Here is a 22455-nt window from a genome sequence, read left to right as displayed (position 1 = left end):
TCAAACTCACATACAAAACTCTCTATTCTGCTTTTGAAATGTTGCCCCCTTTAAAACCCTATGGGAAAAAAAAAATAAAACCCTATGGAGTGTGGATCCTTATGGAACTTTGTAATAAAAAGAAGGCCCAAGAGGAGGAAACCATGCTTGGAAAAATCCAGCTAAGAGAGGAAGACCCTCAACAGGATGGCTGACACAGTGAACACAGCAGTGGCTTCAGCTCAGCTGAGATACAGCAAGGATGGACAGGGTTAGGAGAAGTTTCATTCTGTTGGATGTAGGGTCACTGTAACTTGGTGCTGGCTTGATTGTTCCTAACAACAGACAGTTGGAATTAATTGGGTGGCATTTTATGTATGTATGTATGTATGTATGTATGTATGTATGTATGTATGTATGTATGTATGTATGTATTTTTCACCCTGTCATGCTGAGCTGTGAGTACACGGCCCAGAGGTCCTATTGTGTCTCTAGGAGAGGCTTACGTCCTCCTCTTCTGCGGAGAGGGTGGGGAAGCTGGGCCATGTCCACACAGCCAGAGAGGGCCTGTGGTTTAGCAGCTCAAATCTACAAGCAGAATGCCCAGGTTAGGAGAGTTAGTAGTTATTCACGAGAGGTTGGATTTATAATTTCAGGGTTACATGGTCAAGCAATTATTCACTTTAAAAGGGATGATTTCTTAATAATCGTTGCTTTAACTAAAACATAAACCTGTGGCCATCATTGTTTCTGAACAATGCACTCCCCAGACAAATCAAGCTCAACATTTTCATCCTATCCTTGTCTCTTTCCAGGTATCTTCCTGACTGTAGAAATTTCCCCAAGTGGGTGAGGTGATATATAAACCAACAGCCAAAATAAACCCCTCCAACACCAACCTGCAGAATTATGGTTTAATGAGAACATGATTGTGAATATCACCAAAGCAACACATTTGCTTAAAATATGGTTTAAATGTTGAAAAAAGACAGTCTTCGTGACATTTCCAGAAATATTTCTGTTACACAAAGGATAGCACGGTGGCATTTTCAACGGGTCTGGAACCTTAACCCTGAATCTACAGACTCAGAAACAAACTTCTTTAGAACTTTTACCACACTCTCAGCTTGTCTCTGGGGAACCTTCCCTCTTTTACTTAAAGTAGCCCCTGGCTAGTTATGCTCATTTCATCAGTTTGCCAGAGGGGAAGGGGGCCCAGAGAGAGAGAGAATCAAAGCTTCTGATGTGGAAGACGGTGGATCCCACCCTGTCATGCCATCAATGAAATAGAGAGGCTGAGATCTAGGAAGGACGCTGCAGAGGCTGAGCTGGAGAGTGTGCCAGGACTTCTGCCTTCCAGCATGTGTACACCAGTTGACTGAGTTGGAAGGTCATGGCCCCTTCTCTGTTCCCTTCTCAGTGCCTTCTACTTGGGGAAGGGGCTTATTTTGCAGAAAGGGGAGTTTCTGCAATGGGGGCATCCCTTATGGAGTTTGTTCTGGGACTAAAGTCTAAAGTAACCATATCTTCAATAAGCAATGTGCATCTTTAGGGAGGTGCCTGAGTGGTGATCTGGAGGTGGGGGTAAGTGGGGTGTAGGCTTGTCTGGGAGGAGAATCACAGGACAGTGTCCTTTAGGTTGGGGTGCTGGTCAGTCTGTCGAAAGCTCTTTCCAGTGCCCTGTTCTGGAAGGGGCACCTTAGGAGACATCGTAGGCCTGGTACTTGGTTATGGTGGATGCCCTTCTGTTTCTCTCTTGAGACAGGTAGTAGATGCGGTTGGCCTCCGGGTAGGTGACTTTGCTGAGTGGGAGCTTATAGATGGCAGGGTTGTTGGTTGTCAGGAGCAGGAAGGTGAGTGCTGAGAGGCAGAAGGGCCAGGTGCAGGGTGGTAATCCAAACTAGGGAGAGAACACGAGAGAAGTCATGATTGCATTAGACACTGCACTTCTTTCATTAGACCTCATCAATCACAAGTAGATCTATAGTGGGGCTGGGGGGCACTCTTCTGGGCATTACTAAGGATACTACTTAATGTTGACCTACATAAAATCACACCAGTGGCGTCAGTCTGCACTGTGACAGATGAACAGACATGGTTCAAAATGCACCAACTGGGACTCTGTTGTAATATGCCTGCATTTAGAAAGCCTGTCTTGAGCTGCCTGACCAGGCTCTACTTCCAACTCTATGACCCATCAGCCTCTTCTGAAGAAGTCACCTTGGTAGCCATTTTGTATCCCATGACCCTTTTTGTCTTTGGTCATAGCTGGTTGGATTAGGGAGAGGCATTTGACTCAAATGTAGATTTCCTACAGGAAGATCATCTAGCCTAGTAGACATTCTTGAGAATTAAGGAACACAGAGCTTTGGTTCAGACATGATGTGAGGGTCCTTGGATGGAAAAATCTAGAGAACCAGACTAGGTGATCATTTGAGGGCATTTGCAGCAGAAGAAACCCATCTCGGAGAGAGTCAGGGAAGTGTAGGGAGGCAGAGATAGTACATGCAAGTCCCAGGAAGCTTGAGGTTGAGGTAGGTGTCTTCTCCAAAGATGCTCCCTCTCCTCGCTTCCTTCTTCATGATGCTGCCCTGTTGTGGTTCCATCTTCACCATTTCCCTGAGATGTCCTGAGCTTTTGAAATATCTTTCTCTATTCTTTGAGATAGCTTGAGTCAGGAGCTTGCTAACAAAGAGCCTGTGAATTTAGTTGTGAGGTAGATCAAATCATACCATCTCTTCCTTGTTGTTGTTATGTGCTGTGGAGTTGCCTGTGACTCATAGTGACCCTATGTACAACAGCCCTAAACCCTGCTCTAGCCTGTTCCAATCTCACTGTTTCCAACACACCTATCCCCATTACCCCAGTGATTGAATCAGTCCATCTCATCGAGGGTGGTCTTCTCCTGCGCTGTCCCTCCACCCTCCCAAGCATGACATTCCTCCCCAAGGACTTATCCCGCCTTGCAACATGTCCAAAATATGTCAGACAGAGCTTCAGAATCCTTGCCTCCAAGGAGCAGTCCAGCTTCACCCTCTCCAGGACAAACTTGTTTATTCTCCTAGCAGTCCATGGTATATTTAATACTCTTCTCCAGCACCACAGCTCAAAGGAATCGATTCTCCTTCTTTCATCCCTAGTCATTGTCCAGCTTTCTTTTTTTTTTTTTTAATTGTTCAGGTTTTATTCACCAAGAGCTTTTTCCTCTTTTCCCCGCCTGCTGACTCCCACACTCCCAGTCAGGGAAGGGATTCGCTGGCCTCCTCAGCTGTATTGTCCAGCTTTCTGATGCTTAGCAAGTAATTGCAAAGACCATGACCTGTCTCAGGTGCACTTTAGTCTCCAGATGGACATCGTTGCTCTTCAGTACTTTGGAGCGCTCTCTGACAGCAGATGTTCCCAGTAAAATTCATCTCTTGATTTCCTCCTGGCTACTGATACCAAGGGTGTTGATTGTGGAGCCAAGCAAACTGAAGCTGTCAACGATCTCAATCTCTTCATCATCTGTCATGATGCTGCCAGTCGGCCCAGTGGTGAGAATCTTTTTTTTCTCCATATTGAAGGCTGCAATCCTTGATCTTCTGCAGCAAGCACTTCAGGTTCTCCTCAGTTTCAGGAAGAAAGGTTGTGTCATTTGCATAATGCAGATTATTGACGAGTCTTCCTCCAGTCCTGATGCCACATTCCTCCTCATAGAACCCAGCCTCCCGGATAATCTGTTCCGCATATAGACTGAAAAAAATATGGAGCTAGGATACATCCTTGATGAACACCCTTCCCAATTTTGAACCATGCAGTGTTTCCTTGTGCTTTTTTGATGACTGTCTCTTGGTCTGAGTATAGGTTTCACATAAGCACAATCAAGTGTTATGTGATTCCCATGCTTCTCAGAGCCGTCACAGTTTATTGTGATCCACACAGTCAAATGCCTTTGCATCGTCATTGAAACACAGAGAGACATTCCTCTGGTACTTTCTGCTTTCAGCCAAGATCCATCTGACATTAGCTATAATATCCCTAGTGCTATGGTCTCTTCTAAATCCAGCCTGCACTTCAGGCAGTTCTCTGTTGATGTGCCATTCCAGTCTTTTTGGATAATCTTCAGCAGAATCTTGTTTCAAAGTGATATCAGTGATACCTATACCTGTTCAATAATTTCCACATCTATCAGATCACCTTTCTTTGGAATGGGAACAAATATAGATCTCCTTCAGTCAGTTGGCCAGGTGGTTGTCCTCCAGATTTCTTGGCACAATTTGGTGAGCACATCCAGGGCAGCATCAGTTTGTTGAAATATGTCAATCAGTATGCCTTCAATTCCTGGGGCCTTTTTTTATTTTTATTTTTTTTTCCAATTCTTTCAGAGCAGCTTGAACTTCTTTCTTCATCACCAAAGGCTCTTGCTCATATGTTTTTTCATTAAATTCTTCTGTGTCCACCAATTCCTTTTGGTACAATGACTCTGTATACTCTTTTCATCTTCTTTTAATGCTTCCTGGATCATTTAACTTTCTGCCCAAAGCATCCTTAAGCAATGCAACTCAAGGCTTGAATATGTTCATCAGTTTCTTCAGCTTAAGAAATGCTGAATGAATTCGGCCCTTTTGATTTTCTGACTTTACTTTGTCCTCGCATGCTGCCCTCTGGAATCTTCTGTTCAACTCCTTAATATCTTGATTTCTTCCCTCTGCTTTGGCTTCTCAGAGCTCCAGTTCAATATTTAGAGCTTCTTCTGACTCCGTCTTGGTATTTTATTCTTCCTCTGTCTTTGTAATGACTTTTTGCATTCTTCCTGGATAATATTCTTTATATCCTCCCACAGCTCATCTAGTCTTCACTCATTAATGTCCAAAGCCTCAAATCTGTTCCTGATATGATTTTGAAATTCAGGTGGGATAGACTCAAAGTCAAATTTTGATTACTGTGGACTTGATTCCAAGCACTACATACTTCAGGGTACATTAGGTTACAAGGATTTTAATCAAAGCATGAGTCCTTGTTGTCCCAACAGGGAGCCCCATATAGAAGGAGGACCCCAGCACTGCAGGTGGGAGTAATACCTGTAAATTCCTTGCCATCCACCAAAGTGACTGGCATTGTGCCAGTTACTTGAGAATTGCTATATTGGCTCACACTCTATAAACATATCAACAATTCAAGTGCTATTTAAATCTTTGCTTTACAAGATGATGAACTGTAAATTAACTTTCTAGAAGGAGCTCCACTGGCCCTTGACAAGGGGATTTGATTGACCAACAGTTGACATTTAAACTTGAGGGACCCAATTCTTAGGTCTGGGGAGTATGGAGAGAAGGAGGGTAGCTGAAATGAGACAAAGGAGCTGGGGGAGTTTCTGGAAGAGGGTTTGGGAGCAACAGGCTCTGGGAAGTGGAGTGAACAGCAGGTCTTTGGGTTTGTTCAGAGACTCACCACAGAGAACATGTTCACCAGGGCAGCACCCAGGTAGGCCGCAAAGAGTGCTGGGAAAAAACCAAAAAGAGATACATTCCAGTAACTAATGGTCCCTCCACTTTAGCCTACATATTCTCTCCCCATCAATGCTAGTCCACAAATGCTGTCTGCTACATTTAAGAAAAAAAAGAAAAGTAAGCCCCTTGAGTTATGTTTGCTCTGCTTGGCAGCTTTGTTTTATCTTTTCTTTTATTATTAATTTTAATGAAATGTTTGGCAGCTTTGAGACATGTTAAATTCCACACAGATGCTGGCCCAGCTAAGACCCCAGACAAACTTTGTTAAAAGGTCCAGAATCCAGCTATTACTGTTCTCGTGGGTCCCACCACCTTGCATTCCAGGAAAGGAACATTTAGCCATAAACCATAAATGAAAATTTCACTATTCTGTAAAGGCACGGGAACCCCAGTACTCCCTGCTGCAATATTGCATCCAAGTTATTAACATAAAATGGGTTTCCAGAGAGGAGTGGCCTTCTAGACACTGAGGGAACATGGAATATGTTTATTGCTTTATCTTTCTGGCTTGGTGGCAGGCATGGCCAGGTGTCCTCCGGGAGGAACAAATGCCAGTGAGAAGCAAGAGGTCTATTTCATGGGTCAGTGTGTTTGTACTTTGCTTTTGAACCTTTATTCTCAACTGAAAGCATCGAGTCATCCCTAGGATATTAACGATCACAATAAAACCCTGCTGCCACTTGATCATGGTGACTCTGTGTGTGTCAGAGAACTGTGCTTCCACGGGGCTAATTTCTTCAGAAGTGGTTTGCCAGACCTCTCTTCCAAGTCATCCCTAGATACACTCAAATCTCCAACCTTTTGGCTGTTACGAGAGGGTCAATCATTTGCACCACTCAGGGACTCAGACCTTAATGACAGCTGCTCTGCTGGTAACGTCGTTGATGCTACTGTTTGCTGCCAAGTCAGAACTGACCCATAGCTGACCCTCTGGTGGGTTTACAGAGGCAGTCAGTCCCACGTGAGGAACCTGACCATTCTTCTCCAGTGAAGCAGCTGGTGGATCCGAACTGTGTGCCTTTGGGATTGTAGTGCAGCTTCTCACCATGGCATAGTGTGTTACATACCAGGCTGCTAACTGAAAGGTTGGTGGTTCGAATCTACCAGGTAATTCATGGAGAAAAGTGGACTGTCTTCTCCCATAAAGATTTAGAGCCCTGGAGACTGGATGGAGGGTCATTATGAGTCAGAACTAACTTGGCTGGCAGTGGGTCTGGTGACAGTTACCACCTTTAGAAGGAGCCCCGTTGGTATAACTGGAAGACCCCCACAGGCACCTCAGATTGTCCCGGCAATATGCCACTGACAAGTCAGCCATGGAGCCTTCTGGAACACAGCTGAGCTCTAATACACATGAATTTGCTGTACATCACACAAGATTGCTGTGAATCAACCAGCATTGACTCCATAGCAACTAGCCTCAGAAGCATTTAAAAAAAAATTTCCAACAAAAATCTTCAAAGCAAAGAGTTCTTCCAGTTTATCTCTGGAGAATGAGCAGCATTTTCACAGAGTAACTTGGTGGGGTAGACACAGGCATCATCGGTGGTGGAAAGGGAATTCTGTCTGTGGGACGTACCACAGGCGATGGCGAGGAGGTGGGTCTGCCAGGTGATGACGTAGAACATGCCGCCTATGGCGATGCAGGCCAGGGTGCTGTTGAACCCGCACAGGCCGAAGTAGATGGCATCGAAGGGTGTGGCGATAGTGAGAGCTGTGGGGGAGAAGGCAAGTGAAAATGCTGAATTGTGGCTCATGGGCTCTTACCTGCCCCTCGGCCTCCTGGCTGATTGCTAAGAGCTCAGAAGGTGCTATCCTTGTTAATTGACAGGATCTCTGATAGCTATTTGCTCAGAAGGTGCTATCCTTGGTGATAGACAGGACCTCTGATACCTATTTGATGAAAAAGGAAACAAATGGCCACAGAGTCCCACGCATACTAGTAGTGTGCATGCAAGCTCGTATGAGCAGTAGGTCTTTTGAGTAAGGACTCTGAGGTTGGATTTAAACAGTCTCCCCCACACCTCCAAAAGACCTCTATTTCTTTCCTGATATCTTAATGTTCTCTAAATGGATAATAAGTTCTTCTTATCTTCATTAGAGATAACACTTAAAATAGAAACATGCCTGGAAGAAAATGCTCTTCCTCAACAGACTTAAAATTTATACTAAGGTGTAAATGACTACTGCCAAAGCTTTCCTTAAAGGCAGCTTTCGGTCCAGGGAGCATTAGGGCACTGGCACCATAAGTGGCAAAACAGGGCACACAGAAGGAAGGAGAGTTTGCAGGAATGGTAGGGAGGTGATGAAGGATCCATGCCACTCCAGTGCTCAGAGCTGGCTCCAGGCACTAACCCGAGAGAGACGTGATGGTTCTGACCTGCTAGCATCCCCATGGTGGATCCGATCGCTGCATGCAGACAGACAAGAGGCGATGACAGGAACAAGGCGATGAGGAAAATGCCTCCAGTCCAGGGGTTATCACAGCCATACACTTGGCCGATTCCAACAGGGATGGCTCTCAAAAGCTGTAGATTGGACAGGATCATATGTTTATTGTGAGGGCAAGGGGGTAACTGTGTCATAGCAGGAGAAGATCCGGCACCCAGCCTCCACACCCACACTTTGCAACAAGTTTCATTCAAATGTGTTAACTCCAGAAAGAACACAACGCTCACTATCTTACTCTTGGATTCTTAGAGTCTATAAGGGTTAGAATGAGCAGTGTCCTTCACTTATTTAAAGTTTTCTATGTGTGTATCCTTCATTTAGAAACATGAGTATAGTAAGGCACTTCCTAAACTCTGGAAACTCCATGAACTTTGATGAATGTTGATAGTTATGGAAATGTCTCAGGCCTTTTGTTCTTAGGGTTGCTATGAGTTGTGCTTGATTAGGTGGTAATCAACAACACATGGCTGCAGTGAAGAGAAACCAAAGACCTTTCAAATGAGGGATTAGTTGTTAGTAAAGTAATAGTGTCTGATCAAAGTTGGGGTTTAAAAACTTTTTTATCATTTACTGATTTTATAAAAAGCTAGTTATAAAAGATGAATGGCAAATCCCAAGCCCATTGCTGACTAGTGGGGATCTATGTTTTACAGATTAGAGTGAACCCATTAGGTTTCCGAGGGTGTAGTCTTTATTGGAATAGATGGCCACATTGTTCTCCTTCAGAACTGCTGCTGAGCTGTTCAATACGTTGTCTGTTGCACAACCAGGGGTGACATGGAAGAGAAATCATGTACTTCAAGCATCCTCAGGCTGAGGGTTAGAACATACAGAGGCAGGAGATCCTGGTGGCCTCACACATTCAGCCCAGTCTCCCCTTTTCAGGAGGAAAAGAACAGGAGGCAGTTCTGGCACCACCAGGGGTGGAAAAAAAGCAGGAAGGGAGAGAGTTTGAGGCAAGACAGCAACTGCACAGCTCAGCTGTCAATAAACCTCATCCTCAGAAGGGGGCGATCATCAAGGCCATGGAGCCAGGAAGCGCAGGCCTCAGCACTCCCGGGAGTGTTAGCTCTGCACTTAGCACTTGCTTCCCTGAGATGCAAGGCTCTAATTACAACAGTCAAAACAAACAACATAGGAATCATACCCACAATCCACTCTGTTGGGCAATATAAAAAAAACAAAAAAACAAAAAAACCACCAAAAAAGAACCCCAACACGAAAAACACACCCAAAAGTGATTTTTTTTTTTCTTTCTTATTAGTCTTGGAACTTTGTAGTTCTAAAGTTTATTGTAGTATTTTGGTTTTTTTTGTTTGTTTGTTTGTTTTTTTACATGGTTCCCAAATAACCTTTTACTTGAATATGGGGCAAGAAACAAGAAAAATATAGTAAAACACTCTATTCTTACATCATCTTGAGGGAGCACATGAATTGAATAATCTTGCCTCTCACGGCTTTCCATGGGGTGAGTTTTTTCTTTTTCCCTTTGGCTCTGGGAGCATGAGGTGTGGGGTCTGGTGCATGGAGAGCCTCTCACACGATCACGGAGGATAAATCCAAGGCCTATATTTCTCTTTCTAAACAAAGGCTCAGCCCTCGCTTCCTGCTGAGGGCTCCCTTTGTCTGTAGAAGGCTGAGAGAGAGAGAGATCATGCATCTTCTACTAGAAAGTTCCTTCAGCAAATCCCAACTGCATACGGGCAGAGGGTGGGTTGCCAATAAGGCAGTGGCAGGGTGAGCTCGAGCTCACGGGCAGTAGGGGGCCACATGCTACACACCCATTTGGATAAAAAGCTAATGGGCCTGCATCTATGTGCTGATTTGCTTTGCTTTGGTGACTGCCAGAGGCCAGAAAGACAGGCCAGCAATACTAGTAAAAATGCTTGCTGTTCCGTGATGCGATTCTGAGCGGAGGCATCCCTGTGCTTTCATTCTGAGCTCTCCTGCATCCTGGGCTGGACCAGCCACCAGAGGTGGAAGCAGAGACTTGTGGAGTGCAAGGATGGTGTGAGGTGTGCACCTTTCATTATCCCAGGTGACTGAATGAAAGCAGTCACAGCAGGAGGTGCATGAAGGCTGGAGAAAAGCACCAGAAAGACCTTAAAAAAGAAAGGAAGGAAGAAGGAACTCGGGCAGGAAGTCAGAGACCTGAGGGCTAGAGCATTCTGTCTGCGCCTAATTAGCTGTGTGGGTCCAGACAGGATTTAAAACCTGGCCACAAAAAAAAAAAAACAAACAAAAAACAAAAACCCAAAAAAAAACCTGGCCACAGTTTCTCCCTCAAGTGGTATAGCAGGTGACGACCAGAGGTGGTCATTTCAGCTCTTCAACAAACAAACAAACAAGTGGCATTTAAGAGGTCTTTGATGTCGTCAGCCTCACATTGTAGAATTCTTAATAATTACTACTTGTGATCCCCTTTACCACCTCTGGTGGCCTGCATGTTGCTGTACCACCTGTGTTTCAGATATAGGCCACCTGTGGTGGACAGATCTTAGCAGATCTACTTATGTCCTGTCAAGTAAGAACTGACTCAGAGCTGACCCTACCATAGGTTTTTAAGGGGCTGTAAATCCCCTGTGAGGAGATTTCCCATCTTTCTCCCACTGTGCGACAAACTGGTGGATTTGAACCATGTACTTTTGGGTTCGTAGTGCAACTCTGTACCACCAGGTCAAACTAGTCCATGAAAATCTATAGATTACTATAGATTACGAGAGTATTATCCAGCAGAGTGCTGGAAGAAGGGGCTGTGTATGTTGGAAGATGCTTAAAAGGCTCAATGTCTGCAGTCGTGAATTTGAGTAGATGGACAATAGTGAAGCTGGCATGGGAACAGGCGATGTGTTGTTCTGTTCTGAAGGGGTCACTGTGAGCTGGAATTCACAGCGACCGACAATGATTATTCATGGTATGTCTGACCTGATAAATCAGTAACTGCCACTTTAAAATCGATGTTGGACAGATGCTACCCCCAGTGATACCTACCAGTGGCACCTGGACATCTGACCAGGTGATGTTGGGCACTGCGGAGACCGGCTGCAGCAGCATTGTGGGGAAGAAGGGGTTGTAGTGGCCAGTGGCTGCCAGGTAGAGGGTCACAGCGATGTTGAAGGGCAGCGTGAATACCGGAAGGTCCCACTTGCTGAAGATGGAGCCCAGGGCACTGGAGAGGATGGGGCTGAGACAGAGCACAGGAGATGCTGTTCAAGGAACCCCTGAACCTGACATTGATGGGGTGGTCAAGGCCTGACTGGGGCCAAGGGGGTTCCCTGCGCCTTTCAGAGAAAGGCAGAGTGAGGACATCGTCCCTGAGTCTGACTGGCCTCCTCTCTGAGTCCCAGCATAGTGACAGGAGGGGTTGTCCGGGCTTCCTGGAGGAAGGTTAAAAGGCAGGAAGTCCCAGAGTCACATGGTTTCACTCACAGGTGTGAGGAGGGAGGAGGGATAGGGGGATGATAGAGAAGCACATTTATTCACTCAACAAATGTCCACTGAGTGGCCAAATATGCTGAGCTTTGTGGTCAGAGGGCCTCACACTTTCTGAGGGTGAGGGAGAGCTGGCATGCCATGCATCTATGTCACTGTGTCGTGTGACAGATCACCCATGGCCTGTCTCCTGTGATGCCGACGGGCTGTCTTGGTCTGCTCAAAAGTCCCCTCAGAAAAGCTGGGCAGGGTGAGGAAGGACAAAGAGATTCTCACAAGCTGAGCCTCTTGGATAGAGCCCTTACCTATGTGGGCCTCAGTTTCTCTAGACCCTAAAAGAGTATCCAGAAATTATCTTGTATCTAGTTTTTCATAACAACAACTGAAGTGAAGGATGATGGGTAATGAGATACTGTCAGTAGGGCAATAGTGACTTCAGGGGATTTTATAAGTCTAATGTGCATGCAGGTTAAGTAAACACGACTTTCAAATCATGTTTTCACAAACTGGCTTGGAATAAAAGGGGCTGCGGCCGTGGGTGTGAACTCACAGCCTTGGTCAGAGACTCACCAGGACATGGACATCACGATGACAGGGAGCAGCAGCCACCAGTAATAGTCGCCTTTGTTGGAGAACACGGCCATGAGCAGTCCCACCAGCACCCCGTTGTAGCCGTGGAGTCCGGCAGCAATGGCAGATCTGGGCAAAGGGTTACAGACAGACGGGTGAGGGGCTTCCCCATGTGGTCCGATGTGGGATCTTTCCTTTCTAATGGTCCTTTTACCTCGGACTTTTCTCTAATGGGGCCTGACTGTACCTTCAAACAAACCACCCCTTGGGAAGGGAGAGGGCCCGGTTCCCTTCACCACATGAGCTCTAGAACATCCACCCAACAAGCAGCAGACAACGCTCTTCCATGCACGACTTGGCTGAGGGTAGTAAGTCAGACACCAGAGGACAAATATCATGCATCCCAGTTTTGTGAACTATCTAGTCACTTGCACAGACAGAAGTTTAATGTTTTTTGTTGTTGTTGTTGTATACCATAGAGTTGGAACTGACCCATAGCTGATCCATCCAATTTTCAGAGGCAGTTAATCTGAAGGGAGGAGACTGCCCATCTTTCTCCTCCAAAGCAGTTGCTGGATTTAAACTGTATACCTTTACATTTGCAGTGCAATTCCTTACTGCTAAGCCAACCGAAGAGTGGGAAAATGAATAAGGATGATTGAAGAACTGATGCCTTTGAGTTTTGTTGGAGAAGAGCACTGAATATCCCACAAACAACCAAAAGAATGAACAGGTGTATATCTTGAAAGGGTACAGCCAGAATTCTTCTTGGAGGCAAGGATGGCAAAGTTTCATCTTTCATACTTTGGACATGTTGCTAGGAGAGGCTATTCCTTGGAAAGGGATGACATGCTTGGAAAGGTAGAAGGGTCAGCAAAAGAGAAGAAGACCCCCAATGATATGGATTGACGTGGTGACTGCAGCTATGGGCTCAAGTGTGTCAGAGGTGATGAGGATGGCACAGGACAGGACAGAACTCAGATTCATTGTTCATAGGGCTGTTGTGAGTCTTATTCAACTCAACAGTACCTAACAACAACCACCACCACCCACTAGAGCTCTCTAAAGTTTACTAGTGCAAGAGAAAATAAACAGGTCTTTCAAATCATGATTTCCAGTATCAGAGACTGGGAGTTGGGAAGAAGGGGCCTATGACTGAAGGGACATTGAGTTTCTCTTTGAGTTAATGATACTTCTGGAAAGAAATTGTGATGACAGTTGCACACATTGTGAAAGTAATTAATGTCACTGAGTTTTGTGTTATGCATACGTATGTCCATAATAGAAAAGCATAAGCAGAGGGAGCAGTCCTTTTCAGTCAAGATGTTCTCCTGGAGGAGTGGACACAACTCTGTGTGAGTGTGTGAGTGTGTGTGTGTGTGTGTGTGTGTGTGTGTGTGTGCGCGCGCGCGCGCGCGCGTGTGTTGGTCTCCACAGGAAGGGCCCTCTGGTATTACATGCCACACCCTCTGTCTCCAGGCATGGTGGCCCTGGAACTTACCTGTCCTGACTCAGGATGAGGGCTGTCAAGGTGGACACGATGGTTCCCAAACAGCCCGAGATGGCCCACCAAGGGTTCTGGACGAAGAGGCCAAGGACGATGAGGATGCCACTGAGCGGGTTGTTGACGAACATCACCTGGGACGTGCCCCGGAGAATCCAGTCGATGAACTGGAACACGGGGGACTTGTCTGAAAGGGACAGGGCAGGACGTCGGCAATTGCTCACTGCACTATCCAGGTGTGACAGCTGGGAGGGAGGCCAAGTGAGGAGGAGGGACCCGCCATCTTCATTAGCCACCTCAAACCGAACCCAATTTTCTGCTACTGAGTCGACTCCGACTCATTGCAACCCTCTTGGATTTCTGAGGCTGTAAATCCTAATGGAAGGGCACTGCCTATCTTTCCCTCATGCAGATGGTGGTGTGCTCGAACAGCTGTCCTTTTTGATAGCAGTCCAATATTTAACCTACTACACTGCCAGCATGTCTCAGCCACCAGGGGAAGGGTTGAAATGGAAACAGAGAGGACAGTGACCACCCAGGCGGCTCTGCGTCCTTTGCCAGCCAAGCGTGGTCTTGAGGTTGGTCTCCAAGCAGTGGGGCTGGGGTTCCCCGATCTATCTGTTCTGCCTCCCCATCCCAATCTGTGGTAGTGACATAGATTTTCTAGAAAGCTGATCTGGGCTTGGAAGGGGGTTATTCTTGCTGCTTAGAGATGCATCAAACCTATGGACTGAGCATGAGAACCTGCTGGAATAGTAGACGTGGTTCTCCTGCAAGCCATTCAGAGGGCATCTTTCTATAATGCTGACCTAGAACCCTAGTGTGAAGGCGTGCCCATCGATGAACCTTGACGGTGCTCTTCCACAGTGCGCAGCTCTCGTGTTCAGCGATGAGAACTCATAAACACACGGGTGTTTCCACCTCTAGAGACTGCACGTCTGCTACAAACACAGAACTCCCATTTTCTCTGGAGACCATGGCAGTGGAACTAGTCTGGGGGGAAGTGTGGCAGGGAGGCTCATTGAAGGCGACCTTTTCGGGATAGGATCCGGGGCATCTCTTGTAGGACCTGTACCTTTAAGGCCCTCTCCACACTCCTTCATCTCTCCGGTGATGTAACTAAGGGCTCTGCTGACCCTCTTCCCACTGGCAGCCACGGAACTCTGGATCCAGGACAGCCTGGATGTGTTTGTTTCCGCCTTGATCTCGGAGCTCTCCTCCATGGTGTCCAGATCCTGTGCAGGGACAAGAGATGGGGGAGCAGCTCTTACAGTCTGTGGTCCTCACACTGAGAAGGGGACTTGCGTGGTTAGTCACTGCCCCAGCTCATGCACATTGGATGCTGGGAATTGCTATTCAGTTAGCTCACTATATCTATAGATTATAGTTTGCCATTGAGTCAGGCTCAACTTATATGACCTTGTTGGATAGAGGCAGCTTAGAACTTCCCCACTGAGTTTCCCAGGCTACAATCATTGTAGGAAGGAGCCCTGGTGGCATATGTGTATGTGTTCTATTGTGCTGTTAAAGGAAAGGTCAGTGGTTTGAATCTACTAGCTGCTCTGAGCAAGGAATATAGAAAGTTTTGTCTCGTAAAGATTTTCACTTCAAGGGGGAAATCCACATGATGGCTGTGAGTTTGGAAGTAGACTTTCTTCACAAAGCAGCTGGTGGGTTCCAACCCGTGACCCTTCCGTTGACAGCATTGTACTTGACCACTGTGTCACCAGGTTCCTTTTTGTAGATTAGAATGTTTTCTGTTTTGTATGACAGGCTACTTCATTTAATTTAGACAAACAGTCACGCTAAGGCACAACTAGGCCCTGTCTGTATCAAAATACTACAGCTAAGCGGAGGACTTGAGCACAGAGTTCCCATTTGTCTTCAAAGACCCGATGACAGAACTAAGATTTGGTTTTTTGTTTTTTTTCAGAACTGAGGTTTAACCATAGGTGTTTAGACTCTTTAAAAAAAACAAACAAATGCATATCTCATTAATTCTCCTATGCCCTATTTCTTCCAGGATATGGTATCTCTTTTCACTTCCAGCATGTCTAGTCTCAACATTTAGATGTAAACAAGCATAAAGGAATGAAATTGCATATGCCAAGATTCTGGGTTTTTTAAAGAAAAATTATCACATGCTTAGCTTTTAAATCTTGGAATTGTACAGTTAGAGAAAGATTGATAATCAATGAAATTAAGGGCTGGGAAACATCTTTACATAGAAAATGATGAAAAAGTTATTTCTGTTCCAGTTACTTTCCTAAAAATAGGAAGTCAAGGAAAATGTCCTTAAATCAGAGGGTTATTTTTGATTGTCAGCTCCCTACTCTACCACAGGCTTAGAGACCTCGAGTGCTGTTTGGGGTAACTAACAGGGAAGGGTCCCGGTGGTACAGTGGTTACAGCCCTCAGCTACTAACCGGAAGGTCAGTAGTTTGAACCTACCAGCTGCTTGCAGGGAGACGGATGTGGCAGTCGGCTGCCATGGAGCCTGACGGTGTTGGGCACCCTGTGGGATCGTTCTGTGGGGGGCACTAGGAACTGGGATGAGTTTGACGGCTTTGGGCTGGCGTTATCTTGGCCAGATACTTACAAGCAGCTCTAGGGTGGCCTTCCGGTATTGACAGGGAGATGGGTCCTTGGCGGTTTTCTCCTGGTGATCGCCTTTTCCAAACACTGGAGTCAGAAAAAAGATGCATCATGAATTAGAACAGCTTTGCCCGGTCCGGTCCCTCATCCCTCAGCTAATTCCTCACAAGACTGGAGCTAGAATATTTAGCATTTCTTATTCTTCTTGCGGAAGCTCAGAACCGTGGAATCTTGCACCTGGAAGGACCCTTTTTTTCTATTCATCACAGACCCCTTTGGGGACTCATATAAACTGGGTATTTTATAGATACCAGGGCTTCATAGGTTCCAATAACCTTTAGTTAAGAATCTAGGAATTAACACAACCCCTTCATTTTATAGATGAGGAAACAACAGCTTCAGGATCAGTGGGTCACCCATGATCCCTGATTCAGGGCTCTCTCTCTTGCACCTGTTGAGCAACTTGCAGGGGTACAAGGAATACCTGGGCTTTGCTGGGTTCCTTGACTTTATGAGGATAGAGTATTGGATCGCCTGCATCATGCACGGTCTGAACGTGGCAATGCCACACTCCAGCTATATAAATGTGAGCTGTTTTGAGCTTATGTATGTATGTATTTTTAGAATATATGTCTGGAGTTTTAGCAGCTGCTAGTTGCATTAAATTAGGGCAAGTGATTTCCCTGTAGTCACTTTAAACAGTTTCGGCATACCCTTGTCATTCCAGAAGACTCTAGTAAAAGATCGTCAAGTGTGTTACTCACTCCTACTAACTAGATAATTAATATATCTGCAAAGGCGCCCAAGCTGGCCTTTGGAATTTCAGTCTTGATGCTCTGGTTCCCTCCAGTGGCCAACTGTAAGAATGTCAGGCTGCGCTCTGCTGACTGGGTAATTTTAGTCTGAAATGGGTATTTAATTCCAGCTACTTGAAGGGATGGATTCATCAAAGGCAACTGTGTTTGTATTTTTTTGCAGAAGCAGGGGCTTCAAGTACTAGTGTGGCTGTGGATTTACACTGTACAAGAGGAGCAAATTAATTTTGGAAGGTTTGACATGAGGAAGAGGAGAGGATGCCTTGGAATTCCGTTCACCAAGGTTAGGAGCGCGAAGCAGGTACGGCGGCTGCTTCTGTCTGCGGCGCCCTGTGCCAACCAGCACCACAGGGACTCCGGCCAGCTTCCATATGGCAGGCCTCTGCCCCTACCAGCCCCCGCCAAGATCTTCAGATGACATAGGAGGGATGTTGCTGATCTTCCAGGGAACCATTCTCTCTTCTATCCCATACCTGAGGCATTGACAAAGCCAAGCTCCTGTGCCAGAGGGTCATCTGTAATGCTCTCCTCACCTGCCGTGGCATTCCTACAAACCATCCCAGGTCCAAGCACGGGCTGATTGATTTTTTGGTGTGAAATCATTCAGTCTAAATACAACTGGATGAAAGGTCATTAGATGCATTACCCAGGAGACATTGACCTTGTAAAAAAAGGGTGCCGAGTCTGAATTTCCCAGGTGGTGGGGTGACTCTGATGTCTCTGCTCCCCAGAATGGGCATGGAGAGTGGGACACAATTGTCCTGCAGCCCTGGCTTTTCATGCAGCTGCAGCTGATTAGGGGGTGCTCACCCACTCCACTCTGCTAGCTTGTGTTCTTAGAGTCCAAGCCCACGTTCCTGGCCCTCCCCTCCCAGCTCCTCTTTGAATGGTCCCTTCACTCCTTTCCCATTACGGCCCCTCATCGCTATCTTAAGTGGGAACCTTTTATCTCTAGTCTCCCAGACCAGAGGCTTTCAACTTGATTGAAAATTAGACTCTTAGGGACAGCTTTACAAAACCTTGATGCTCATCCAGGCTGCTCTGGGACCAATCAAATGAGTCTTTAGGGTGAGATCTGGGTGACTTCAAAAACACAACTAAGTTAGGGAACCCCGACTGGGAGAAAGCCACAACTAAGTTAGGGAACCCCGACTGGGAGAAAGCCACCAGCTGCACCAGCTCCACTCACCTCCCATGCAGAGGGAGTCTAGACACCCCAAAAAGCTGGCTTTGATCAGGAATCAGTTGTGTTAATGAGCTCAACCCAATGGCACTGCATGGTCCCATTTTAGAGATGAGGAAATGGAGAGCGAGGGGAGGACGTGCACACCTTTGCTCCTCCTCCGAATGGACGACCACTCGATGTGGAACACGTTCCTGGGTTTGGGACGCACGGCCTCTGAGCCCTCATTGGCCTTAGGGCCCCCCGATGTTGGTGGCTGCTCCCCACTGCTGCCTAGCCGGGGCAAAACGAGAAAGGTCAGTGTCCCACCCTGGTCCCCACCCAGAGAAAGCCGAAGCAGAAGGTTATCACACACAGAGGCTGGACAGGAGATGAGATAAGGGCGGAAGCTGGGTAAGTAAATGATCAAAACCACCACCATTGAGTCAGTTCTGATGCCAAAGGGTCCTCTAGCAGGTCAATGAGGCTTCAGGTCAGGAGACTACCCATCCTCCTCCTGCAGAGGGATTCAAACTGTGTGCCTTTGGAATTGCAGCACAGCTTCTTAGCACCAGGCCACCACAGAAACCCCAGTCGTGTTTCTTATAAATTTTCATTGAGGAATGACATGTGCTACATATAGTTGCAACTTGCCTAAATATTTCATGTTGTTGATGTTAAGTGCCGTTGAGTCGTAGGCGACTCATAGTGGTCGTATTAACGAAACACCTGAACACTTGTCTGACTTTTATCCTTTCTCCGGGTTAGGGTTTCTGGAAGGAAGCTATTTCGGAAGTGGATGCCACTCCTGCTTCCAAGCTTGTTTTAATCGGGGAGCTCAACCAAACACTGTTCACCACGGGTAACCATTAACGCATTTGACACATCAGTGTCACAGTGTTCAGCTTCACAGCAACCACAAGTTACCTCTGCACAGCAAGTGGACAGACCAGGGCTATAGGACCCAGAAGAATGTTTTACCAAAAGCAATTATTTGACCACTTTGGTAAAATATTTCTGTGGTTATGAAAATACTAACAAAATTGCAAAGTCTTTCTATATTGAATTACAGTGTTAATAGTGATAATGTTATTAATAACTGAGAAGATTTTTTTTTAAATTCTCCTTCCCCTCTATCTCCTGTCATGCGCAGATAACACAATTTTGCAGCCAGAGAAAGAGGCTTTGAAGCACTTAATGATGAACCTTAAAGTCTTTAGTACAGATTACACTTCCACATCAAGACAACGAAACTTCTCACAAATGGACCAAGAAACAGCATCATAATAAAGGGAGAAAAGATTGACGTTGTCAAAAATTTCACTTTACTTGGGCTACCATCATCACCCATGGGAGCAACAGTTAAGAAAGCAGAAAAGACTTATTACATTGGGAAAATCTGTTGCCAAAATCCTGTTTAAAATGTTAAAGAACAAGGTTTGAAAACTAAGGTGTCTGACACAAGCCCTGGTATTTTCAATCACCTCATATGCATGTGAAAGTTGAACAACTAATAAGAAAGACTGAAGAAGAATTCTTGCCTTTGAACTGTGGGGCTGGCAAAGAGTACGGGTTACGCTATGGTATACCATGGGCTGCCAAAGGAACAAAAAAGTTTGTTTTGGAGGAAGTATAACCACAATGCTCCTTAGAAACGAGAATGGCATAATTATCTCACATAATACGGGCATGTTATGAGGAGGGGCTAGGCCTTGGAGAAAGGCATCATGCTTGGTAGATAGAGGGTGAGTGAAAGAGAGGAAGGCCGTTAACAAGATGGATCGAGTTGGAGATGCCAGCTGTTCCCACAGCAGAGCTTGTGAAGATGGTGAAGGATGGGCAAGGCTTCATTCTCTCATAAACAGTCAGTACGAGCTGGAGTCCATTCGATGGTGCCAGACAACTTCCCTCTAATTATCACTTTATTTTTCTTTTTCTTAGAGTTATTGATATAGGTGAGCAACTCTTCTCTCGTGGAATACACAGCCTCAGAAATCCAATGGCAGGTTAACCGTGAGTCTGTTCTGACTTGATAGTAATGAGTTTTTGAAGGGCACCTTCCAAGTCTATGGAATGGCAGGATGGTTGGTCTCTGGAGTATGAGCTTTGCAGTGCAGGTACACGCTAGAGTTAGAGGTTGCTGGGGCTCCCTGGAACAGCAGAAAATGTGGCACTATAATGCATCACATACGCATGCTTTCAAAGTGAATTCTCTTGGCCCTTTCAATAGTACTTTCACACTAACGGGCTGGACTATGCTACCTCTAAAAGACTGAAATGGATGCATGAAACGATTTCCTGGCATCCTTCTCTGCTTTTCAGAATGTGGTGCATGAAACAGCTTCAGGGACAGTGCCAGGGGCTTGAGGACTCAGATATTTTTTCTTTTTTAAAATAAGATCCCTAACTGATTCACATAAGAGCTTGAAATCATAGGAGAATCTAGGAAGCTGTGGTGGTCTAGTGGTAAAGAGCTGCGCTGCCGACTCATAGACAAGTGGTTCAAATCCACCAGCTGCTCCACAGGAGAAAGACAATCTCCTCCCATGTGATTTACAGCCTCTGAAGATCAGCTGATGGGTCAGCTATGACTTGTTTCTTTCGACTTTATGACAATGAGAGAGAGCGCATAGAAACGACCCATGTTAAAGGTACTTCAGCAAAGCTCAGAAGGCCAACAGCTGGCTTCCGTGGAACACCTTCCTGGTGTCTCTGAATCGTGGGAACCTCACAACAGGAGGAAATATTGGCTGGCCCTGCTTCATCTCGATGGCTGTTGATATGCTTGAGCCCATTGTTGAGGCTGTTGTGTCAATTTGTCACCTTGGAGGGACTTCAAAGTTTTTGTTAACCCTACACTTTACCAGGGATATTCTCCTTGCCAGAAGGAGCATGGTGGTGTGAGCGCAGGGATCGTGGCAAGCTTTTGGAGTTGACTGCTTTTCCGGGCGTGTGTTTGACGTGCAGGTTTGCTCTGTCCCCGGGAGCAAGGCAAGCCAGCTTGGGTCTAGGGTTTGAGCCAGGAGGTGGCCTTAAGCCCAAATGGTTCAAATTGTTTTCCTGTCAAACATTCTTCTAGGTGGTATAGCACTGGTCTGTGTGTTGCTGTACAGAGGTAACTCGTGGTTGCTGTGATGCTGAAGACTGTGACAGTGATGTGCCAATCGTGGTAATGGGCACCCATGGTAGACAGTGTTGGCTGGAGCTTCCCGACTAAATCAAGCCTGGAAGCAGGAGCGGCATCCACTTCCGAAATGGCTTGCTTCCAGAAACTCTGTGTACGAACAGTGCTCAGGCTGTTCATTCATAGGGTCGCTATGAGTCGTCTACGACTCGACGGCGCCAAACAACAACCACCACCACCACCAACACTTTTCCAAACTTGAGTGAGTAGGACTCTATGAGTAAGGACAAAGACCTCATCTATACTCTCAGATTGAAAAGCAAAACACATGAACGAGTATCTTCCCTGTAGGGTCCTGATGGGAAGAAGCTCCTGTCCATCGGTCAGCACTGAGCAGTGACACTTGCGGTTGAGGAAGTCTCCCGCAGTCCTGGGACATACCTGTCAGGAGAGCTCAAACTGAAGGATAAGCCCTGAGGGAGTATTATCTTATCACCTGATAAAAGTGAGAGTCTCCATAGCACTTGTCTTCGCTACATTCTCACGTCCACAGGTCCCCGCTCTCTGTCCCCTGATATCCTTCTCATACGCCAAGAGCCAGTCTCCCCAACCACATACTGGGAAGAGCAATGTTCTAACCTGAGTCCCACAAGCTCAGAATCCGGTGGGAGCTTCAGGATCATGGTCTACTTTCCTTGAACAGAGAACATAAGCAACTCATCTAAGTTGTTCAGTTCATGACCATGGCATTGCTGGGCACTGAACTCAGGTCCTTTGATGCATTTGCAATCTTTCCTATTCCAGTGTGGCCCTGTAATGTACAGCACAGGCCTGTTTCGTACCAGAAGGGAGCTTTCTTTTTATTCCAGAGGTTGGTCCTGGACATTCATGACCAATGACATTTACTAACCTGGGTTAATTCCCATAAATACAAAGACAGTGTTTCTGTTTGATGAATGAACTGAAGGAACATCCACTTGTTGCCTTTAGGAAATACAAGAAGGAAAGCTGATGGTCCTTCAGATATCACACATTGTCCTTTCCTGTGAGGGCTCAGCCACAGTAACACAGAAAGGTTGTGGGCACATGCTGACAGAGGGCAGAGTCCACTCACACAGGAAGGGGCAGAGTTGGTTGCATAAGGCCAGTGGTTCACTTTCAACTTCTGAACCTTCACACTGGCCACCAACCTCTGCTACAGCTCAGTGTTCAGGAAAGAAGGACAGACTGAATTCTTAGAGTCCCAGCTACACATAAAGCAAAATTTAAAAAGCACCTTCCTATCTATCATCTATCTATCTATCTATCTATCTATCTATCTATCTATCTATCTA

General features: G+C 46.1%; 1 protein-coding gene across 1 annotated transcript in view; it reads right to left on the bottom strand.

The window, feature by feature from the left end:
• Positions 1 to 1678: 1678 nt before the first annotated feature.
• The window catches only part of SLC14A2 (solute carrier family 14 (urea transporter), member 2), a 52522-nt gene continuing 31745 nt past the window's right edge, over positions 1679 to 22455 (bottom strand). Inside the window, exons 10-19 of the mRNA XM_006889215.1 lie at positions 18166 to 18291; positions 16025 to 16107; positions 14501 to 14660; positions 13423 to 13612; positions 11922 to 12050; positions 10911 to 11103; positions 7849 to 7996; positions 7048 to 7182; positions 5410 to 5459; positions 1679 to 1879 (exon numbers count right to left, since the gene is read on the bottom strand). Coding sequence (XP_006889277.1) covers positions 1679 to 1879; positions 5410 to 5459; positions 7048 to 7182; positions 7849 to 7996; positions 10911 to 11103; positions 11922 to 12050; positions 13423 to 13612; positions 14501 to 14660; positions 16025 to 16107; positions 18166 to 18291 — 1415 coding nt within the window. The remainder of the gene's footprint in view (positions 1880 to 5409; positions 5460 to 7047; positions 7183 to 7848; positions 7997 to 10910; positions 11104 to 11921; positions 12051 to 13422; positions 13613 to 14500; positions 14661 to 16024; positions 16108 to 18165; positions 18292 to 22455) is intronic.

This window comes from Elephantulus edwardii, unplaced genomic scaffold (assembly GCF_000299155.1).
Source record: "Elephantulus edwardii isolate Elephantulus edwardi_28Jun2011 unplaced genomic scaffold, EleEdw1.0 scaffold00076, whole genome shotgun sequence".
Lineage (NCBI taxonomy): Eukaryota > Metazoa > Chordata > Mammalia > Macroscelidea > Macroscelididae > Elephantulus > Elephantulus edwardii.
This window is presented reverse-complemented; position numbering and strand designations above follow the sequence as displayed.